General features: G+C 34.1%; 1 protein-coding gene across 3 annotated transcripts in view; it reads right to left on the reverse strand.

Moving 5' to 3' along the window:
* The window catches only part of IFT74 (intraflagellar transport 74), a 96,312-nt gene that overhangs the window by 18,679 nt on the left and 56,348 nt on the right, over positions 1-21,285 (reverse strand). For all 3 annotated transcript variants that reach the window (XM_022551699.2, XM_089913119.1, XM_022551700.2), the window contains 6 exons: positions 16,426-16,479; positions 15,000-15,097; positions 14,374-14,500; positions 5,290-5,453; positions 4,247-4,372; positions 700-760 (listed from right to left, as the gene is read on the reverse strand). In XM_022551699.2, the coding sequence (XP_022407407.1) occupies positions 700-760; positions 4,247-4,372; positions 5,290-5,453; positions 14,374-14,500; positions 15,000-15,097; positions 16,426-16,479 (630 nt within the window). The remainder of the gene's footprint in view (positions 1-699; positions 761-4,246; positions 4,373-5,289; positions 5,454-14,373; positions 14,501-14,999; positions 15,098-16,425; positions 16,480-21,285) is intronic.

Below are 21,285 nucleotides of genomic sequence, written 5' to 3' on the forward strand. Positions count from 1 at the left end.
AATACTTGTCCTCAGCAGCTGCTTCCTTCTATGTCCATACAAAAAGACAAGCACGAAGACTGAATATAAGAACTATCTTGATAGAAATAAGATGGGACATAAGTACTATCTTGGTAGATGAAGCTGAATTGGCTGAAACACAGATGAGCTTGAAGGTCAAATTTCTCATGACACTACTTGGTTTATCTCTCCCTTTGCTGCCCAGATATCCAAGGTACAGCATTATAAATAACAACAAATGACTATACATACATGCATACATACATATACATATATATGGTTATATGTAATTCTCCCAACAACTCTATGAGAAGGAAGTATTAACTGTATTTGAGATGATAAAATTGAGGTTTAAACAATTAAGTAAACTGTCCAAAGTCCATAACCTATAAGTAGTAGAGTCAATATTTAAAATTAGATCTCCTGACTCTAAAACCTGTACACTTAATCACTATGCTGCACTATGGCTTTGTACAGTCTGCTTTCTATTAGTTTGGTGTACACACACACACACACACACACACACACACACAATCATAGAATGGAAACTAAGTCTTATTCATTTATTTCCCACATAGTTTAGCCAGTGTTTTGTACATATTAGGTATTTGATGTTGAACTGAATTTCATTTCAGTCTTTAAAGAAATTCCTAAAAAAAACCACTCAGTCAAGCTCATTCGCAGTTTTTTAAAGGATACATTCTTTCATCACAAAATTATTTTGCTCATGGTGTTGCCACTTCCTCTCCAAATTTGTAAGCTAAAAACACAAAAGAAAAATGTTAACCAGTGCCCATATTCAAAACAATTATACACCCCTTTGAGATGATAAGAAAAAAAACACCCCCAATTTTAAATCTTTTCAACTCCCTGCATTTTATTGAGATAAAGCCATGATAGACAAAAAAGAAATTAAAAAAAATTAAATAACAGTAATACAATAATAAATACAATGCTGAACTTGACAACAGGTTTACTCTGTTTACTTTAATTGGAAATTATTTATTATACCAATGAACATACCAACTGAAAGACAATTTATGATTTTTCCCTTTCCTAAAAGAACTTAAAACAGAAGAATGGGACATGATAGGAATCTCTCCTTGAAACCTGAAGGTCTAATGCCACAAAAGTACTATATATTCTAATACTGCAAAGGTTCAGCTATATAGGAGAAACTTCCTTATTTCCAGGGCTAAATTTCCTGTCTAATTCCACAGGCTGTGATAAGAGCCGAGCTGCAGTGTGAAGATTATAAGAGGGCTGGTAAAAAGCTGGCACTGTTACAATAATTTCTGCATCAACAGGAAGCTAATGTGGATATTATATTGATGGTTGCTTCCTCCAAAGACAATTTTACTGTTATAGAATTAAATTGTTTTTCTGATTTAATTAACCTTGTAACTCTGGGTTATGGTCTTTCTTTTTTAAGATGCACATAGTTTTTTTCCTAAACAAAGGACAGTCTGAAAAATGAAACATTAAAATAATGTTCTGCCTGGACATTTCCAAGAAGTAATAATCATTTTTAAAAATCTGATAATTGAAACAGCATTATTAATATTTCTTTCTAATCTCATGTTAAAATTATTTTAAGGGCATAAGTTCAGCCTTAATGTAGCATCCATCCCATTGTTTCCTCCAAAGAGATAAATCTAGATATTAGGATGAATCATAACTAATTAATTATATGAACTGTATGTGCTGTGACTTAATGCTACTAAATCAGATCTAGCTTCCCCTGACAGAACCTTGAAGTTAAGATGGACTTAAGGAAGCAGTCAGCATTTTTTGACAATAAATCTCTAATAACCTTTTGCAAAGTCAAGTACCAAATTTTTCCTCTTTGTTTCATACAAAGGGGTGGCCTTATAATGCAGCAGACCCCTTAAGTGCTACATGAATAATGATATAAAAGCAACACTGTGTCAGATGGTCAAATTCCTTCTATATTATACATCTATTTCAGTTACTTGCCTTTAAAGCTCCAAGGATGTTATGAAGCACACATCTGTCTTTTTCTCCCTACAACTTATTTTACAAGTCTGTTGAGTTCTTTATATGTTTTGGATATTAACCCCTTATGAGACATATAACTTGCAAATATTTACTCCCATCCTGCTTTTTCATTTTGTTGTTTCATTTGCTATGTAGAAACTTTTTAGTTTGATGTGGACCCACTTATTTATTTCTGCCTCTGTCGTTTGTGCTTTTCGTGTTATAATAAAAAACTTGTTGCCAAGACCAACGTCAAGGAGCTTTTCCCCTATGATTTCTAGGAGTTTTACAGTTTGTTCCAATATAAATGTGTTTAAATGATTTCAAATCAATAACCACTCAAAAAAAAAAGGTCTATTGTATAAATTACCGATCTCAAAAGCCAGTTTTTGAGTAAATAACTGCAAAAGATAGGGAGACCAGGATGTGATTCAAACAGTTGAGATTCACAAAAGGCAACAAATAATACAGAGAAGCATTGTAAGTTGTGGTTTATGTTACAAATTCCTGTACGTGGGGTTACAAATAAGATTAGTCCTTAATGTGGGAATAAATGAGGTAGCCACTGACTGGCTCTAAGAAATTGTGTTTGTCAAATGTTTTCCTCTTTAAATCATCCATTCAGTGGAAGAGGAGGGCCAAAAATCCATATGAAATATCAGTATTTTTTCCTATGAACCATAAGACAATGGCCTCATAAACTTTTTCTTATGTTTCTTCTCCAGTATCCATTCCCACTCTAAACAGACTAGGATAATTTTGCTATTCACAAGTCTATATCCAGGCCTGTATATTACAAAGTAGAGACAGAGTAACTGACGAATAAATTTGAAGTATGTAAATTAGTGACTTCTAAGTTTTTAGTAGTTGTGGCAAACTCTGATGAGAGTCCACCCCTTTCAAGAAGAATATAAGGTTTGTCTTTTTTTTAAATGGTACATCCACACAATGAAATAGCTGATGCCATAAAAATATCATCAAAAAAAGCGCTTGAAAACACTTAAGAAAACAATTGCTTAAAGAGCATATGCATAGAATGATTTCATTATTTGTAAAAAACAATATAATTAAGGGTGTATAACTGCAAAGGAAAAAAAATTTACAAGGATATTATATCAAAATGTTAATGATGGTTGTCTATCATCATCATCATATTACTACACGAAGGAAGAAAAAATTTAATGCATTTAGCATTAATAAATCATAGTTGCAAATTGCTAATGTAGATAATTAGATGTGAGAATGACCAACCTTTATCAGACCACAATTACTGATTTTATCTATGACACGCATGCTTCATTTAATCCTCCAACAAATACTTATTGAACACCTATTATGTGCCAACCACTAGCACGGTGCTGGGAAGAAAGTGAGGGAAAGAGACATCATTTCTGCCCTTAGAAAGAGCTCTCAATGTAGAAGACCTTAGACCTTGTTCAGGTAATTATCAACAGGATGAGTGATATGAAAAGGGGGCTTGTCTATGCATCCTGTGTAATAATCAGAGATGTAAATAAAGAAATTCAAGAACATTACTGCTCTTTATAGCATTATTTGAATAGTTTGAAACCAAGAAATAACCTAAATGTCCAACAATTTGGAATTGACTCAGTAAATTATGCTATATCCATATAGTCAAATATTATATAGAATCATATTTTTACAAAATCTACTGACAAGGGAAAGTATTTATGATGTATAGTTAATAATGAAAAACAAGTTTCCAAAGAATAGGTACAATATGGTACCATTTCTATAAATATACAGAAATAAATGTGTACGTATGTACATGTATAAACTAAGTGTACACATAACATAGAAATATAGACTAGAAATATCTGTCTTCATATACACAGAATCATCTCCTGGGTGGTGGGATATTAGTCATTATGGCTCATTTTTGTTATCTGCAGCATTTATGTATTAGCAAAGTTTCTGCATTAAAAACACTTTACTTTTGAAATTTTTAAAAGCCATTACCATAATGGCTGTGCCCAGAACAGTGCCTAGCATAGAGTTGGCCTTCGATATAAGTTTACAGAAGTCAGGAAAGCAGGAGTAAATTCATTCTGAGTGGAGACTATACAGAATCTAGTTATCTTCAAAGCCAGAAAATCTGGAAGGTAAATAAAGCAGGTGAAAAAAAAAAAAGGAATGGATTGCTTTGGGAGTGAAAATATAGATCAAGAGAACAGGCCAGATAGCCTAAAAACAGAAATGAATTTCAGTCTTTTTTTTTTCTTTTTACCTGAGAATGTGTCTCGTTTTCTTGCAATTGTGTTTTTAGTGTCTCATATTCTGTGTTTAGTTTCTGAATTAGTTTTTTAAAGGCATTTCTGCGGGTTGATAATACTGTTCTCTCCTGATGCAATTTCTAGATAGATCCAAACAGAAGTAAATAACAGGCTTTAGCAGATACCTAGTAAACCAATATAAACAGCATTTGACTTAAACAATTTCAATAATATTCTGATAAAATTCTACCAAGGCTATAATTACTCTAAAACCTATTTGTAAAAATATGCTTTTAATTATAATAAGCTAAATTAATATTAACTATATTAATAATAACATATTAGGGCTGTCATATGTGTTTGTACTCCACCAGATTTACTTTATTTTTAAATTTTTTTGTAAATTTATTTATTTAATTTATTTATTTTTGGCTGCACTGGGTCTTCCTTGCTGCGCACGGGCTTTCTCTAGTTGCAGAGAGCGGGGGCTACTCTTTGTTGCGGTGCACGGGCTCCTCATTGCGGTGGCTTCTCTTCTTGCAGAGCACGGGCTCTAGGCGCGCGGGCTTCAGTAGTGGTGGCTTGCGGGCTCCAGAGCACAGGCTCAGTAGTTGTGGCGCACAGGCTTAGCTGCTCTGCGGCATGTGGGATCTTCACTGATCAGGGCTCAAACCTGTGTCCCCTGTATTGGCAGGCGGATTCTTAACCACTGCACCACCAGGGAAGCCCCAGATTTACTTTAAATTAATGTAAATGGCAATGAAAAGCCACTGAGAAGTCTTAAGTACAGAAATATCGTAATCAAATTTGCATTTAACAAAGTTTATATTTGAAGTGCACTATTACTTGCTTTTCAATGTTTGTCTTTTGTTTTGAAACTTAAATCACTCTAAATTCCTACTATATATGTAAACTTCTTTATTTTTTCTTAGATTATATATCAAATAGTCAATTGAAAATAATAAATTTTATAAATTTTAAAAAATACATATATTATTGAATTTAATCAAGAAAAAACCAACTTGAATTACAATTTCATAGAACTGTTACCATTTACCTTTTTCTTTTCTTCACCTGATGATTTTAAAGCTGGCAAATCATTATATGTTTCCAGATCAGTTATCATTTGCTTAATTTTGCTTTTTAGAGACTGTTGTTCCTCAGTCATTTTACTTTCCAGTAGCTCCATTTTTTGTAGATCCAACTGTAGACGCTGACTATCTGAAACGCAGGAAGATTCAAGGCCATAATTAGTCGAAATTTTATTCCTTACACAAAAGGAAATGCAATCATTAAAAATCATGCATTTTTTACAAGAGTATCTGCACAAGAAACATGCATTCACTGCAACTAGTGAGACAATACAAAGATAAATTTTTTAAAAATTACCCCCCAGGTAACCAACATAAACCGATGTATATTAATCACATTTGTCTCCATTCTCATACAAACACATAAGAACACACATAGTTCTTTTTCTTACTTAATAATATATGAGATAAAGATTCATCATTTTTAATATGTGCATGACATATACACACAGTTATGTGGAGAAAAAAGCAAGTTATGAAACGTTATGAGCAAAATTTTATAAGTACATATATAGTCAGTTCTCATTATTTGTGGTAGTTATATTCCGAAAAGTCATTGTAAACACTGAGTTAGCAAATACTGAACTCCTATGGGAAATACAGGATTAGGTTTCTGTGAGTCTCTGGTCACGATACTTTTAACAACTTTGATGATACTTTTATCATCAAACTAATACATAACCTTGTTTTATGTATGTTTCTCTTTAAATATGTTATTTAATATATATTATTGATTTGTTAACATTGAACTCAAGGCCAACTCATGCCTCAGTGAAGCTTATCTAACTGACATATTTTCTCTGTAAGGCACATCACAGCCTTGCGCTTAGGAACACTAGCCAACACTTCAGCACTATACTTGGGAGCCATTTTAAACAGCAAAAGCACTAGCAAAAACACACAAAAGTGTGGTTAAAAAAAAAAGTGACATTAAATAATATACCATGAAAAGGATACTTGTTTATAGTATGAGAACTAATGCAGGAAGGCACAGTGCTGCCTTAATCAACCTCCACTGGCAACTCGAGCATTCAAATTTTTCAAATTTGAATTCCAATTTTTCACCTCTGCGTGTGTTCACAAATGACCATGAAAGTGCTGCAAATATGAATTTGGGGTTACAAATTAATTTCAGTGAGAGAGCAAGTATACAAACTCCATAAATAATGAAAACTGCCCGTGTGTGTGTGTGTATGTGTGTGCGCGATTCTTTCTTTCAAAAGTATTGAGCATCTACTATGCGCCAGGTGCTGAGGATATAATGGAAATCAACAGAGACATCATTGTTTTCACTCGAGGAGCTATATTCTAGAGGTTAATTAGGAAATTAAATAAGCACTTACAGTAAACTGGATAACTACTATGAAAAGAGTAATACAGGATACCACAGAACATGTGGCATTGGTCAAAAGAATTCTCTGAAGACATGCCTTTTAACTAAGGCATTAAGGATTAGGAATCAACCACACAAAGGAAAAAGTGAGTGTTCCAGAGAAAATAATCAACATGTGCAAAAATGTCTAGAGGTAAGAAAGCATGAGGTAAAGTCTAAAAGTCTAGAGGTAAGAAAGCATGGTACCTTTGCGCAAATAAGAGAAGTATGACTAGAACCCAAAGTTCAAAGTGGATGGTGGTATGAGAGAAAACTGAAAAATTGAAGGATTTCAGTTCATGAAGGGCTTAAGTCAAGACAGGGAGTTGGGACTTTATGCTAAGGGCTATGGCAAGTCATCAATGAGTTTCAAATCAGAGAGTAACATAATTAAATTTTAGAAAGTTCTCTCTAGTTGCCATGTGGACAATTAATCGAAATAGCATAACTATGTGCAGGAAGACCAGTAAGTGTTGATTCAGTGATCTAGGCAAGAAATCTTAGACTGGTGGGGATTTTTTTTTCATTAAACAATTTTAGGGACTTCCCTGGCAGTCCAGTGGTTAAGACTTCACCTTCCAGTGCAGGGGGTGCGGGTTAGATCCCTGGTCATGGAGCTAAGATCCCACATGCATTACGGCCAAAAAACCAAAACATAAAACAGAAGCAATATTGTAACAAATTCAATAAAGACTTTAAAAATGGTCCACATCAAAAAAAATCTTTAAAAAAACCCAGTATTTATTAAATAAATGCTTTCTATGTGCCAGGCAAATAGAAAGGCATGGGGAATATAGCAACGAACAAAGAACTTATATTCCAGTGGAAAAAGACTATATATATAAAATATACAGTTATGTCAGATAAAAATAAATGAAGAAACAGTGCAGGAGAGATCTGGAGGGACTCAAAAAAGATTAGGCATTTGGGATTAACAAAACAGGCAATCGACCGGATACAGTAGTTGAGCGAGAGAAAATGCGGAATCCCATTTCCAACTTGAATAAATGAGTGTATGGGAGGGTAGGCAGGGGGACGTATAAATTTTTGTCTGTTGGAGGGATTTATGATACACTGAAGTCGATTTAGGATTTGTTGAGTTTGAGATACCTCAGAAACATCCAAACAGAGATAAGTAAAGATGTCCATATATGGAAATATGGGTCTAAAACCCAGAGGGAAAAATGTGAGCTCTGAAGATACAGATTCTGAAACCACCAGCATAGAGATGGCGCCTGAAGCAATGGGAGTGGTTCAAATCATCAACAGAAAAGGATTCATGACTGCACCTATAAGAATACCAAATTTTTAAAGAATAAGTTAACATGAAGGATCCATATAGAATAAGAAATGACCAAAGAAATAAGAGAAAAATCAGAAGTCATGGTGAAAAGATATTTCAAGAATAAAGAAGTGGTTTGTAGTACAGAATATTACTTAGAGATTAAAAGAAAAAGATGGCAAAATATGTGTTGAATTTACTGACCAGGAGAACTGGATGTATCTTCTGAGAATAGATTTCACAGAAAGAAATGGAATCAAGAGTGAGAGGAAGGTTTTAAGAAATTTGACTGTGAAACCTTTGAAAGAGAGGGATAATAGCTGGGCAGAGAATACTCGGAAAAGGCTTTTTATTTTTTTCCAAGATGTGATAAAATACGGAAAAAAGACTAAAAAGATACCAAAATTTTAATAGTAATAAACTTTTGATAGTGGGATTGTATTTTTAGTTTTTATTTATGCTTGCTTATATCTCCTAAATCCTCTATAATGAATATGAATTCCATTTATAATCAGAAAACAGTATTTTTAAAAATATTCCATTCTGGTAGGATTATATAATACCTACCTTCTCTATTTCAGAGACTTCTTAACTTTGTGATGCTGGCTTTAAAGGTCTCTTTTTTAAAGAGAAAGAAAGGTTTAAGAGGAAACCAACATTACTGAGAACCTGGAATGTGCCTGGCTTTATATATTATCTGATTTACTTTTCGTAATAGCCCTGGGCGAGGGTAAATTTTATTATATGAGGAAACTAAAGCTTAGAAAGGTAATTACTGCCCAAGGTCAACAGCCAGTCAAGCTTTGGTGCTGAGTGATATTGTTATCACCTTTATGAAAGGTTCATATTTTACAATAGCAAATGTTACTTTATGATCCAAAGATGCCCCAATGAGCAACAGTGAGTTGTGGGAAGAGGAACAGTTAACACTTGGTCAATTTTGCTACTTCAGGCTTCTTTCCCCAGGCTCCATCCTTTATTCTGCTTTCCTTATAGATACCAAAATAAAATCTGATTTCAGCTAACTCAAAAACAGATACTAAAATGGAACTGAAATATATATCCTGTATATTTAGATGAAGAAATCTGGATTCAAACGTGCCTTGGCCAGTTTCTTCTCTTCTGTGTTCCCAGGGATAGGCATGGGAATAACCCAATACATCCTGTAGCTACTTATTTGTAGAGGCATACAGTGATGCATTGTCATAACATTTTACCTTCACTTTTCCTCTAGCTTAAAGTAGGAATATGAATACCCTCAAAAAAATAGTGGTATTTCAGAGTGTCAAAAGCCAAATATGAACATCTTCCTTAAATTACTCAGATTTAGGGGTAGAAGATTTTTATATTAAAGTAACGTATTTCAGAGTAAAATACAAAATTCACAATGATTTTTATAATAAAATTTAATCTCATAGTGGGATATATTGTACCCTGTGTATACATAATATTTTTCTCTGGCTCCTTTTATTGTTTTCTCTTTATTGCTGCATTTCAGCAGTCCGATGATGATGTGCTTAGGTACGGAATTTTTACATTAACCCTGTTTGGGGTTCAAAGAGCTTCTTAGATCTGTACAATTAAGTTTTTCATCAAATTTTCAGAAAATTTTCAGCCATTATTTCAACTATCTTTTCTCCCCCATTCTCTGTCCCTCCTCTCCTTCTGGGACTCCAATTACATGTAAATTAGACTGCTTGAAACTGTCCCACAGGTCATTTAGGCTCTGTTCATTCTTTTTTCTTCTTCAGATTAGATAATTTCTATTTATTTATCTTTAAGTTCACTGATTCTTTTTTTCTGCTGTCTTCAATCTTCTATTCAGGTCAGTGAATTTTTCATTTTAGTTATATTTTCAACTCTAGAATTTTCACCTGGTTCTTCTTTGTAATTTCCATTTCTTTGTGGGATTCTCCAATCTGTTCATTTTTTATGATTTTATTTTCCCTCAAGCCCTTAAATATGTTTATAAACTTTTAAAGTCCTTTTTCTTTTCATTTCAACGTCTGGATTATCTCAGGTTCAGTGTGTAGTGAGTGCCTTTCCCCTTGACTCACATTTTCTTCTTTCTTCATTTTTACTAAATGTAAATTTAGTAAATTTACATTTAGTAAATTTACTAAATGTAAATTTTTATGGTATAATGGACATTTTAAATGACATGTTGTAGAGACTTTGCATTCTGCTCCTTTGAAAAGTGCTGATATATATTATAAATAAGCAATTAACTTTGCTGAACTAAATAAATCTCTAAACTTTTCTCCTTTGGAGTGGGTAGCATCTTAAATCTCTGTACTCAGTTCTTTCAACTTCTAGCTGCTGCTTTTTCCTAGGTCCCATAAAGCCTACTCAATGCATACACATTTCAGTAGTCAGATTAGGATTTGGTTAGAGTTTATACATAGATTTTTGGCACTCCTTCTTACCAGGATGTCTCTCTTATACAGGGCAGGCAATGAGTAAGTTGGTTTCTTCATGTAAGATTTAGCAAAATTTACTTGGACTTAATAAACTTAAGTTTTATTACCTATAAAGATTCTCTAATGGAAAAATCAATACAAAGCTGCTAATTATTAAACCTTCCTCTTCTACCTATGAAATCAGAAAGATTAAAATATACCTGGAAGGTGACATTATAATAAAAATGTCATGTTCAAGAATCGAGCAACTCTCTACTTATGAATATAACAAAAATCACATAGAGTATAAAATACCAAATAGTAAAAAAAAAAAAGCTTCAAAAGACATTGATTTAAGAAAGGAGGTTGTTACCAACCAAATTTGTCCTAAGTTGGTATAATTAAATGTGAACATTTCCTTCTGTCTCTTTAAAGAGTCTTAAGACTCAACCACATTGACTATATGTTATTTTAAAAGATATATCAATATATGGACTGAAATGTTGAGAGGGTTTTGTTTTATTGGATTAATATTTCTACTAGGGGTGGAAATAGTTAAGTTGAGAATCAAAGTGCTGAATCAAAGTCACTGAAGCTTATGGTGTTTCAATGCTCTAAATAGGAAATGTACTTACTTTGTATATTTTGGCTGTTCGGTGAAAAGTTATATAAATCTAACTACAAGTTTAATTTAAAGATATATTAGGGAAATACATTTTTAAACTATATATACTGCTTTTTCTAGAGAAAAGGAGAAAACGGTTGGTTGGTACAGGGTAAAGTTTATCTTCCTTTAACCGCAGGACCCCATGAAAAGCTAAAAGCTTCTCCAAGAGAACAGACAGGAAGAGGATGCAGACTAGTTCCTTCTGATATGCTATGAAGTTGCAAAGTTTACCAAGTAGTGTGTACATAGTAGCAAAATCTCAGAAGGAACCACTTTGACCTGGGGAAATGTTCCTGAAATATTCTGCCCTCAGCGCATTTGTTTATTCCCTGGAGTTTCCTTTCCAAAAATATAAATAAAAACTATTGCTGACAGGTTCCTTGTCTCTTTACTCATGCAGTTTATCAGTGTATCTTAACCTTCTTTTTTTTCATTACTGTCCCCCTAAGGAGCCTTTTGTAGACTATTGTTTTCCCAGTCACCCCCCATGAATTTTTTATATTACAGATGTATATCTGTTTATGTACAGTGACCTTTTGGAGGGCCACACACCTTTATAGTTAGTATCTAAAATTTTTTTTACCCTCCCCCCAAGAAGTAATTTTGCCCCCTTGGGAGTGATATTGCTCCATTAAGAAGCACAGAGTACACTAAGAAAATCAGGTGAGTTCCAATTTTAACTTCAAGGGTCAAATGGAGGCAGTTCACAAAAGGGGAATGTAAAATTCATTATCTCTGAAAGATGAACCAGAATATTATAAACCTCTTATGGTGATTTCCAGATAGAAAAAGTTTCTTGTGGGGGATGGTATTAAGAGAGGAAAAACAATTTATATGCTTGGCTTAAATTAACACTTAAAAATAACTGACTAAATGAAATTAATTGTAGGGGGTCAGATAATTCAAACTTTAAAAGGGAAACTTTCAGTAAAATCCTTATCATAGTAACAAACCAGATTTTTATCTCCATTGAAGCCAGTTCTCATTCTTTTTTAATTCTACATCTCTGGAGAAGACTAGGTTTTTAAAAGAAATGTAAACACAAAGTATAAAAGTATGAAAGGAATACAAAGTCCTGATTATTGAATTCATTTCCTGGTATTGATATTTACCCTTTTAAAATATGTATGTTTCTCGACAGCCATTATACAAAGGCAGCTTAAAGGAGGCAAAAACTTGTTGAATTAATATTGACCTTAGAAAATGAAAAATTTAAAACTATGGTCTAAAACACAAAACAGAAGTTTCTTAGATGAAATAATTAAACATAAAATTCTTCAGCTTATAGAAAAAAGAAAATAAAGATGTAAAAACACTCATAGTTGTATACATCCAAAATAATTGAAAATGGGATCTTGAAGAGATATTCGCACACTTATGTTCACTGCAGCAGGATTTCACAATAGCCTAGAGGTGGAAATAACCTAAATGTCCACCAACAAATGAACGAATAATGAAAATGTGGTATGTACATACTACAGAATATTATTCAGCCTTAAAAATAAATCCTGTCACGTGTCACAACACAGATGAACCTTGAGGACATTATGATATGAACTAAACTGGTCACAAAAAGGCAAATATTGCCTGATCCCACTTATATGAGGTATCTAAAATAGTCAAACTTTTAGAAATATAAAGTAGAGTGTGGTTAGCAGGAGCTCAAGAGGAGGAAATGGGGAGCTGCTGTTCAATGGTATAAGTTTCAATTTTGCAAGATGAATATGTTCTAGAGATCTGTTGCATTAACAATGTGTAGATAGTTAACACTACTATACTGTACACTTACAGATAGGATGGTAAATTTCGTGTGTTTTTTATTGCAATTAAAAAAATACTCATAGTTAAACCAACAGTAGGTATAAATCAAATTTAGAATGCTCCACTTACGTGGAATATAATTCAGATATACAAATAAAACTATGGCAAACAAACTGTAAGCAAATCTGGGCAGATAAAATAAATGTACAGAATGACAATTTTCCACCTATATCATCAATTTAAATTCAACTGCATATTAATAGCGTTCAATATGCATTTATGGATTCACAATCCTTTATATAAAACTCCTAGGCAGTTGTGTTTTAGAATGTAGAATTCTTTGAATTTTAGAAAAGTAATATAGTGTATATACTGATTATTATATAACTCCCATGACAGGGTCTGAGGCAGCACCCGACATCAAGTAGATCAATATACTTCTGCAGCAAAAAGTATGAACAGTCACACTAGGTAGGATAATTAAAAAGCCTCATGTCAGTTCAGGTCAGGTTAGGTTTTGCTGTAAAGAGCTTTTTTAGATTTGGGGATTCCAGATAAAGGGATATTACGGAAACTATTCCATTTTGGGAATCTTTGAACATTTTTAAGTTAGCAAATAGCGTCTTCCTTCTCCATGATCTCACAAACTGCCAGAGTAATTTCCAGTAGATAAATAAACATAGCTAATTCAAAGTCACCATACACCATCATAGTTAGAATCCACCACTTCAAAAAACCAAAGACACTATACAAATTTTGACTTGACTTTATCCTAGGCTCTTTAAGCTCAATTATATTTGTTTCTAATCCCTACCTGCACTATCCAAATGGCAGCCACTAGCCACATATGACTTTTGAGCACTGGAATGTGTCCAGTCCAAATTGAGATGGGCTGTAACTGTAAAATCTCATTGATCATTTTATATTGACTACATGTTGAAATGATAATATTTTGAATACACTGGGTTAAATATAATATATTATTAAAATTCACCTGTCTCTTTTTATTTTTTTAATGTGGCTACTAGGCAATTCAAAATATATATGTGGCTGGCATTACATTTCTTTTGGACAATGCTACTCTAGTCTCATGTTAGTCATAATGGCTGAAACTATAATTAAAACATTACCACCTCTAGGATACCTCTCTCCTAACTACCCAAGACCACAGTGGATATGAGCCCTGTGCACGTCCATTGCTCCTTATCCTTCTATCTTAACACTGTTTCATTACACTTCAATTGTTTGTTTGTCATTCCACCAGATTGCAAGTTTCTTGAGGAAACAGACTGGATTTTTTTTTTTTAATCCCTGTATACTCAAGTTACAGCAAAGGCATAAAGCAAATACTCAATAAATGTTAAATGAGTGAGAATATCCCAATGAATTATTATTAAGTTGATATGAAAAGTCACAAAAAATTCTGAGCCTATGAATGACTGCAGCAATAGGCAGTCATAAATTATATGCTCAGTCTTTCAAAAAAAATCAAAGAGAATAACATTAGATTTTAAAAGTTCCAGTTTGTTACAGAAAAAAAGGATATTAAAATCTAGGTTGTTTCCTCACCTGAAGTCAGATTCCTAGCCGTACTTTGTGATTTCTGCATTTCAGTAGATTTAAAATTGAGATCATCCTGCATCATCTTCAGCTCTTGATTGGTGATAGAGGATATCTGTTTCATACGATTTATATTCTGTATTTGCAGAGACATGAAAGTGGAAAAAATTCCACTGATTTAACTTTCCAATAAAACTCTTGAAAATGCTGCTAAAGGACTGGATGTTTTGAAGGGGTATTCTTTTTTGAAATACATCATTCATTATATATATATTTTATAAAAGAATACAGTGAGATTCAAAGTGGCTTTCTCAATAAGGAGAGGTTAAATTAAAATTCAGAATTGTTTCTTTTACATTTGCTTTATTTTACTGTAGAAAAAATTCAACTATTCTATTTTAAGAACTGACTGGATTTTTAAAACACTTAGAATACTGAAAAGAGACCATGCATTTTTCCTCCTATGGTACCACACAATAGTAGCTGCTCAATAAATGTTTGTTGAGGAATCAAGATACTAATTAGGTATCCTGTACTCCTACATAATAGTGAACCACTGCAGTTTTTGAGTTGTATTTAGAAAGGTAATCACAGTAAAAATAATGAAGACACTAAGACAGGTACATGGTACTTACTCGACTACAGTGCTCCAAGAGTGCAACAATGTTGGCTTCTATCTGTGCCTTCCTTTCCAGTTCCTGGTTCTTAGTTTCCTCAAAAGTCTCAATAAAGGCTGCCAATTGAAAAATATGATGAGATGCTACTGTTGATATAGCTAAACACTACATAAGCTCTGATTTGTAGGTGTGAAAAGTACTTTTTAGAAATTCAAGGCAAATTTTAAACTATCACTGTTTAATTTTTTATTAACCCAAGGGTAATTAAACTACTCAATAAGAACATTTCTACATACTTTCAGGCTTTTAAAGTTTGTTACGACCTTAATATAAATAAACTAAAAATTTATAAATTCAGGCTCAGAAGTAACAGTCGATAAAATGGAGATGAGAATAAATCCTATGTTTTTACACTAGGATCTCACTGATACACCTACAATTAACATCTATAATTAGCCACTAACTTTACTTCGGAAAATATTACTAACTACTTTTACCTGCAAATTGAGTATTTTATAATGCCAAATTAGTCTCAACTAAGCAAGTTTAGTAATTTATTGTTACAAATAAATATTCTAAGAAATCCTCCCTTTTCTTCTCTAACATAGAACTAGTACATAATTTGCTCTTACTTACATTCTTAAAATATTTCTATGGATCTTCCAAAAATTAACCTAAAATAATTTTACTATTAGCATGAAACAACAAATTAATTCTGAGATAATTTTTGGTACTTGCTGAGATTTAAAAGAAATCTTGGGATATCGTTAAGCCAGAGTTGGTAATTACTGCTTTATAACATGTTTCTATGAAGGTAACAATTGGCCTCAGACCTATAAAAATGTCAGATTTTTAAAAAATAATAATTTAAAAAGGAAACCAGTAACCGTTAATATAGTCAATTTTGATAAACTTATGAATGTACAACATGAGTTTAAGTGAAGATCTATTTACAAAGTCAAATTCAGATTTTTTTTCAGATTTTTAAAAAAAGTGAATAAGAAGGTACAATAGAAGGCTACTAAAGCTTCAGTTAGTAATAGAACCAAGAAACAAAATCAGAGGTGAGGGCTAATAAATAATGAGATAAGTACTATGAAAAGCTTAAAAAAAGGTGAAAGATATTAAAGGTGAAGCATGTGAAAGAGAACATTCAACAATCAATGAGTGGTCTAGACTATACAGACTATAAATGTACGTATTAGCTTTAGAATCTATCCCTAACATACAGTCATACACATACATACACATGTACAAAATCTTTCTAGAATTCTCTACCCATCTAAACTATGATAGATATTTAGTAATACTTCAAGGCAAATGCTTTGAATGTCCACACTTCTGCACTATTATTAGTCATTATATCTTCTCAAAATGAGATCTCTGATTCAGTATAAATGAACAACTGAGAATATATTTTCACATCTATAAGATTATCACTTACTGTCCATATTTTCCTCCCTTTTTTTTAGCTCCTTGTACTTCTGATTCATTTCACCTATAAGAGATAAAAAATTTAACATTAGTTTCAAGAACTTAAGATACAGTACTCTAAATCAGAAATATCTCTTAGGTTCTCTAAATGCCATTAGTCATTAAATATTCAGTATTTTCAATTAGGTGAAATTCATTTACATTGACTTACACGGTCTTTCAAAACAGCTATATATATATGTATGTTTGACTATTTGGAAAGAACAATCCCCTGACTGGAAAGGACTGAAAGACTCTCCAATGGTTCTCTATTTCACTTCCAACTTGGAGCTATTCAACCTACGCATGCACACACTGGTGACGGGAAACATAAGCTCCCATGAAATTTCATTTCATCTCTGAATAGCTCATAACAGCAAACAAGATGGCAGGGTTACTTCCCTCACAGAGCTTAAAGTCTAGAGATTTAACAATTAAAATGTACTAAGTGCTACCATATGAAAGTAAAGGGTGCTATAGCAGCACCCAGTAAGGACAATTAATCTAGTTCAGGAATTCAGGAAATTTTCCTCTAAAGAAGTAATATTTAAGCTGCATTATAAAGAATGGATGAATAGGAGTTACTTGGTCAAAATATAGAAGGAGTTGAAAGTCAAAGCATTATAAGTACAGAAATATGAAAGTGAGGATGAATATGGTAGCACAGAAAACCGAAAGAGTTCTGAGGCAGAGAATGTGAAGTGAAAAAGTGGCACAAAGATGAGGCAGGTTATGAGAGACCTTATAAGACACATGTTATAAAAGTTTGGATTCTTTCCTAAGGGCAAAGATTACTGAAGAATTTTAAGCAGAGGAATAAAATTATCAACTTGCATTTCTGATCTGGAGAATAAAAGAGAAGTAAGAGTGGAGGCAATAAGACCAGTTAGGAGGTTGTCAAAGTAATCCAAATGAAAGAGGAAGACTGCCACGTGGCAATTAGGATGTAAGGTAGAGGATTTTCATTTGAAACATTTAAGAGCCAGAGTGAGGTGAGGATTTTGGTGAGGGTCAGAGGGGGAGAAGTCAAGTATGACTCCCAGGTTTCTGGCTTGGGTAATCGAGGACATTGTGGTACTGAAAAACAAATAAATAAAAAGAAAATTGAGGAAGAAACTGCCATGTTGCACTTAATATATGTAAAAGACATGATTAAAAGGGCAAAAATCCATGGCCCATACAGATGGATGAAATTGGACACTTTAGCTGCATAAAGGGACCATTAGTAGAGGTGGATCATGATTATTTTAGAAAAACAGGATTTTCAGTGTAACAGAAATTGAGATTTGGAGGCCCAGGGCTATTTTCCTGAACTAGTGAGATGGCTGCAGTCCTGTGCTCCCAGGGCCCCAGGTAGAGAAAGCAGAATAAATTTGTGCTTGATCCAATCTGTACAGTTTCTTCATTAAAGTCAGTTAGATCTTAGCATTCTAGAGAAACAAAGGAAGCTTACTAAGACAATGCCCAGCAAAGATGGAGAGAATAAGAGATTCCTAAGGGTGTTCCTGGTAAGAAGCTGGCATTTAGAAGGACTTTAGGAAGAAGAGTTCTAAGAAAATGGGGGAGCCAATAGTTAGAGTCCAGAGGCTAAAACCCATTGGTCAGCCTGTGTTCTATATATCCTCCTATAAGCTCTACGGTTTTGCCAAGTACCGGCTAGAGCAGCAATAACATTAGGGAGTGGAGGTAGATAGTCAGAATACAGCCCCTAATTACACGGAGGCTATGGACTTCCACTTGTATACTTGCTTGGGTGGGAAGTGAGTTACGAGTACACAAAGGTGATGGCAAAGTCAGAGAACCAGGTCAGCAGACAGCTTTTCTGCTTTCTGGTCTGAAAACATTTTTCCCAAATTCACTGAGGACAATCCCTATACAGAGAAAACCTTGTCAAGGTCCCCACCACCAGTACTCATAGTAAAAAGCTGAAAGCTACTGTACAAGGATAGTAAATACCCAGAGGTCATGAATTCCCAGCCAGTGAACACTCAGAACAAATGGGAAACATTTGGTTCACTCTAAGGCTTTGGATGCATTAACAACTTTACTGATCAGTTCAGATGATCAACAATGGTCTCAGAGCATACTGATGCAGCATGATTAGTTGTAAGGGGAAGGGGAGAGATCTTTTTGTTTCACTAATAACAAAGTTTGTATATGATTAAGTTTTTTTGAAAAATACACTATAGACAGATTAAGATTAGCCCTATAATGATGTTACCATTCAGTAATTTATGGCAATAGTTTTTTGGATGGGAAGCAAAGAGAAAGAATATGAGCTTGCAGCATACATGATCTGGAATATCCTCACAGGAGGCTTACATGCTCGTAAATATTATATAACATATGTGAAGTAGCAGGAAAGCTAGTATCTGCTGAATCTGCCATGGCCTAGGTTTCTAAAAAAGTCCTAGTTCCTTGTGTGGCTGTCTGAGAAGTTGTCCTCTTGGGAGATTGATCAGGCATTAAGGGATTAAGAAGAAGGCCTGCATCCTAGGCTTTATAGGCATTTAACTACCATCTTATCTTTCCTCTTCTAAACTTAAGAGAATTTCCTACACATGCTGTTTCCAGCTCCTCATCTTGCTATTAGACCTTACGACACTGCAATGAGGCTTCTCCTCCTGACATTCCAATGAAATTGTTCACAGTAAGATTATATGACTCCTTAATTATCAAATCCAAGGGGCAGTTTCAAGTTATCTTACTCTGTAATATTTGACACTATTGATACATCCTTTCTTCTTCCAATTTTTTTTCCGCTTATGTTTTTTGTTGCTTGGGGGTTGGGCTTTTCTGGTTTTTCTTACTCTCAGATTATTCCTTCTTTGTCTTCTCTTCGTAACTTTCCCTTTCTTCATTTAAATTCTGGATTCTGCTCTTCATTGACTTCTAATGCTACATTATATCCAAGGAAATCCCGCTCATTCTTGTGGTTTAAAAACTCTTAAATTTGACCTTTTTCCTAATTTTCAGATTGTTTTATCCAATTGTTTACTACATATATTCATGTGGGCACGTTTCATGACATCCTAATACACAGCCTATCCATAATTAAATGCATCAGTCTTCCCCCTCAAAGTCTGTACCCCTCTGTATTGCCTATTATGTTTGAAAGCCCTTCACCATACACTTACCATCCAAGTCAGAAACCTGGGAGATTCCTCCCTCCTTCTCCCCTCAAATCCATGCTCCAAGTTGCCATCAGATTGAGCTGGAAGACATATCTGGTCAATGTCTCCCAGCTATACAGCTGGCCAGCTGGATTAGTTAGGACAGAGCTCCCATATATCTTAGCAAATTCCCAAGCTTCATAAAACCTCCTCCCATATCACTGTTGCTAAAAAGAGAAGAGATCAGGGCCCTAGTGAACTCCTCTATTTTGTGATTTCTCAGTTGGTGGATTAATATCTGAGCTTCTCATGAGAGGCAATGTACAGATGTGGGCAGTCCTAAAGTAGGGTAAAATATAGGGCTTGTTACCAAATCTATCCTTAGATTTAATATTATAGGAGAGGACAAGGTCATAGACAGGGGAAGCTGATCAGTTATCACACTGGAGGTACAAAGCAGGCCATAAAAAGGGTCTAATCATTTTAGAAAGATCAACAATGAAGAGACGAAAGGAGAGGGAAAAGGACACGTTCATAAAATGAGGGTTATTTTAGAGCTATCCTCAAACTCTGAGTATTTGATGTGATCATAGTTCTACATAATTTATTTCTTCCAAGTTTAGTGAGTACCTATTATGTGCCAGATACTATAATAGGTGCTGGGGATATCAAAATGAACAAGACAGTTGCCACTCTATCCTAGAAGGGTGTACAATCTGTTAGGTGAACAAAAGCAAAAAGTTACAATGCAACATAAGTACTGCAACTAAGCTATATATGAAGTACTATGACAACTAGATGGGTGAAAAGAGTTCAGGAGGCTTTTACATAGAAAGTATCACATCAGCAAGGCACTTTAACAGGTAACGGAGGAATTATAGAGATGAATAAGATATTTTCCTTCAAGAAATTTATGCTCTAGTAAGACAAGTACCCAAAAATTTCCACTATAAATTCAGGCCTCTTTCCCCTTACAAGGGGGAAAGAAGAAATGAGTACGGACTGTTACAAAAGACTTGGGATGTTGTAGAAAGGACACTATTGCTTTTTGATACTCTCAGCTATAGCCAGCCAGTGGAGTAAGGGAACTAGGCTCTTCTTCCAGCACTAAAGGGCTGAGTACCACCATAACCACCTTTCTCCTCACTTGTCAGTAAGGTCATCTGACTCTTTTACCTCTCTATCATAAAATGTTCTCTTGAATCAAGGCTTAACAGAGCAATCTTGGCTTTTATACTCTGAGAAGCAGTTCTGACCCTGGAGAAGGGTCCAATCACCATTTTCCAGAACAGGTAGCTACCCTAATCTTCTCTCATGATCAGTGTACAACAAGGCACAAGCTAGTGACTCCTCTGGCTGCAAGGCTCCCAAGTCAGCAGACCTACTGATTTTAGAGGTGAAAAAGTAGCAGATAGGAAATAAAATTAGAGAGGAGGGGCAAAAATAAACACCAAGGTACTTTTGCTGGAAGGTAGGATTCTTTCCTTTCTAGCACTTGGGGTCCTTCTGAGGCAAGCTAAATATCCCGGTACCTTCGAGCGTTCAGTACCTTCAAGTGTTCCTTATGTGGCATAGTTTCAGTCTTGTTATCATTCTGTTCATTCTACTCTTACTCCAGTTCTTCTTCATTCCTTTTAAAGTATGATGCCAAGAAACAGGATTCCAAGCAGACTATCACTTCTCATAGTCCATATATTCATCTTTTGTTAATGCAATCT

This window comes from Delphinapterus leucas, chromosome 6 (assembly GCF_059928025.1).
Source record: "Delphinapterus leucas isolate spDelLeu-1000000601 "Yukka" chromosome 6, BTC_Dleu_Yukka2, whole genome shotgun sequence".
Classification (NCBI taxonomy): domain Eukaryota; kingdom Metazoa; phylum Chordata; class Mammalia; order Artiodactyla; family Monodontidae; genus Delphinapterus; species Delphinapterus leucas.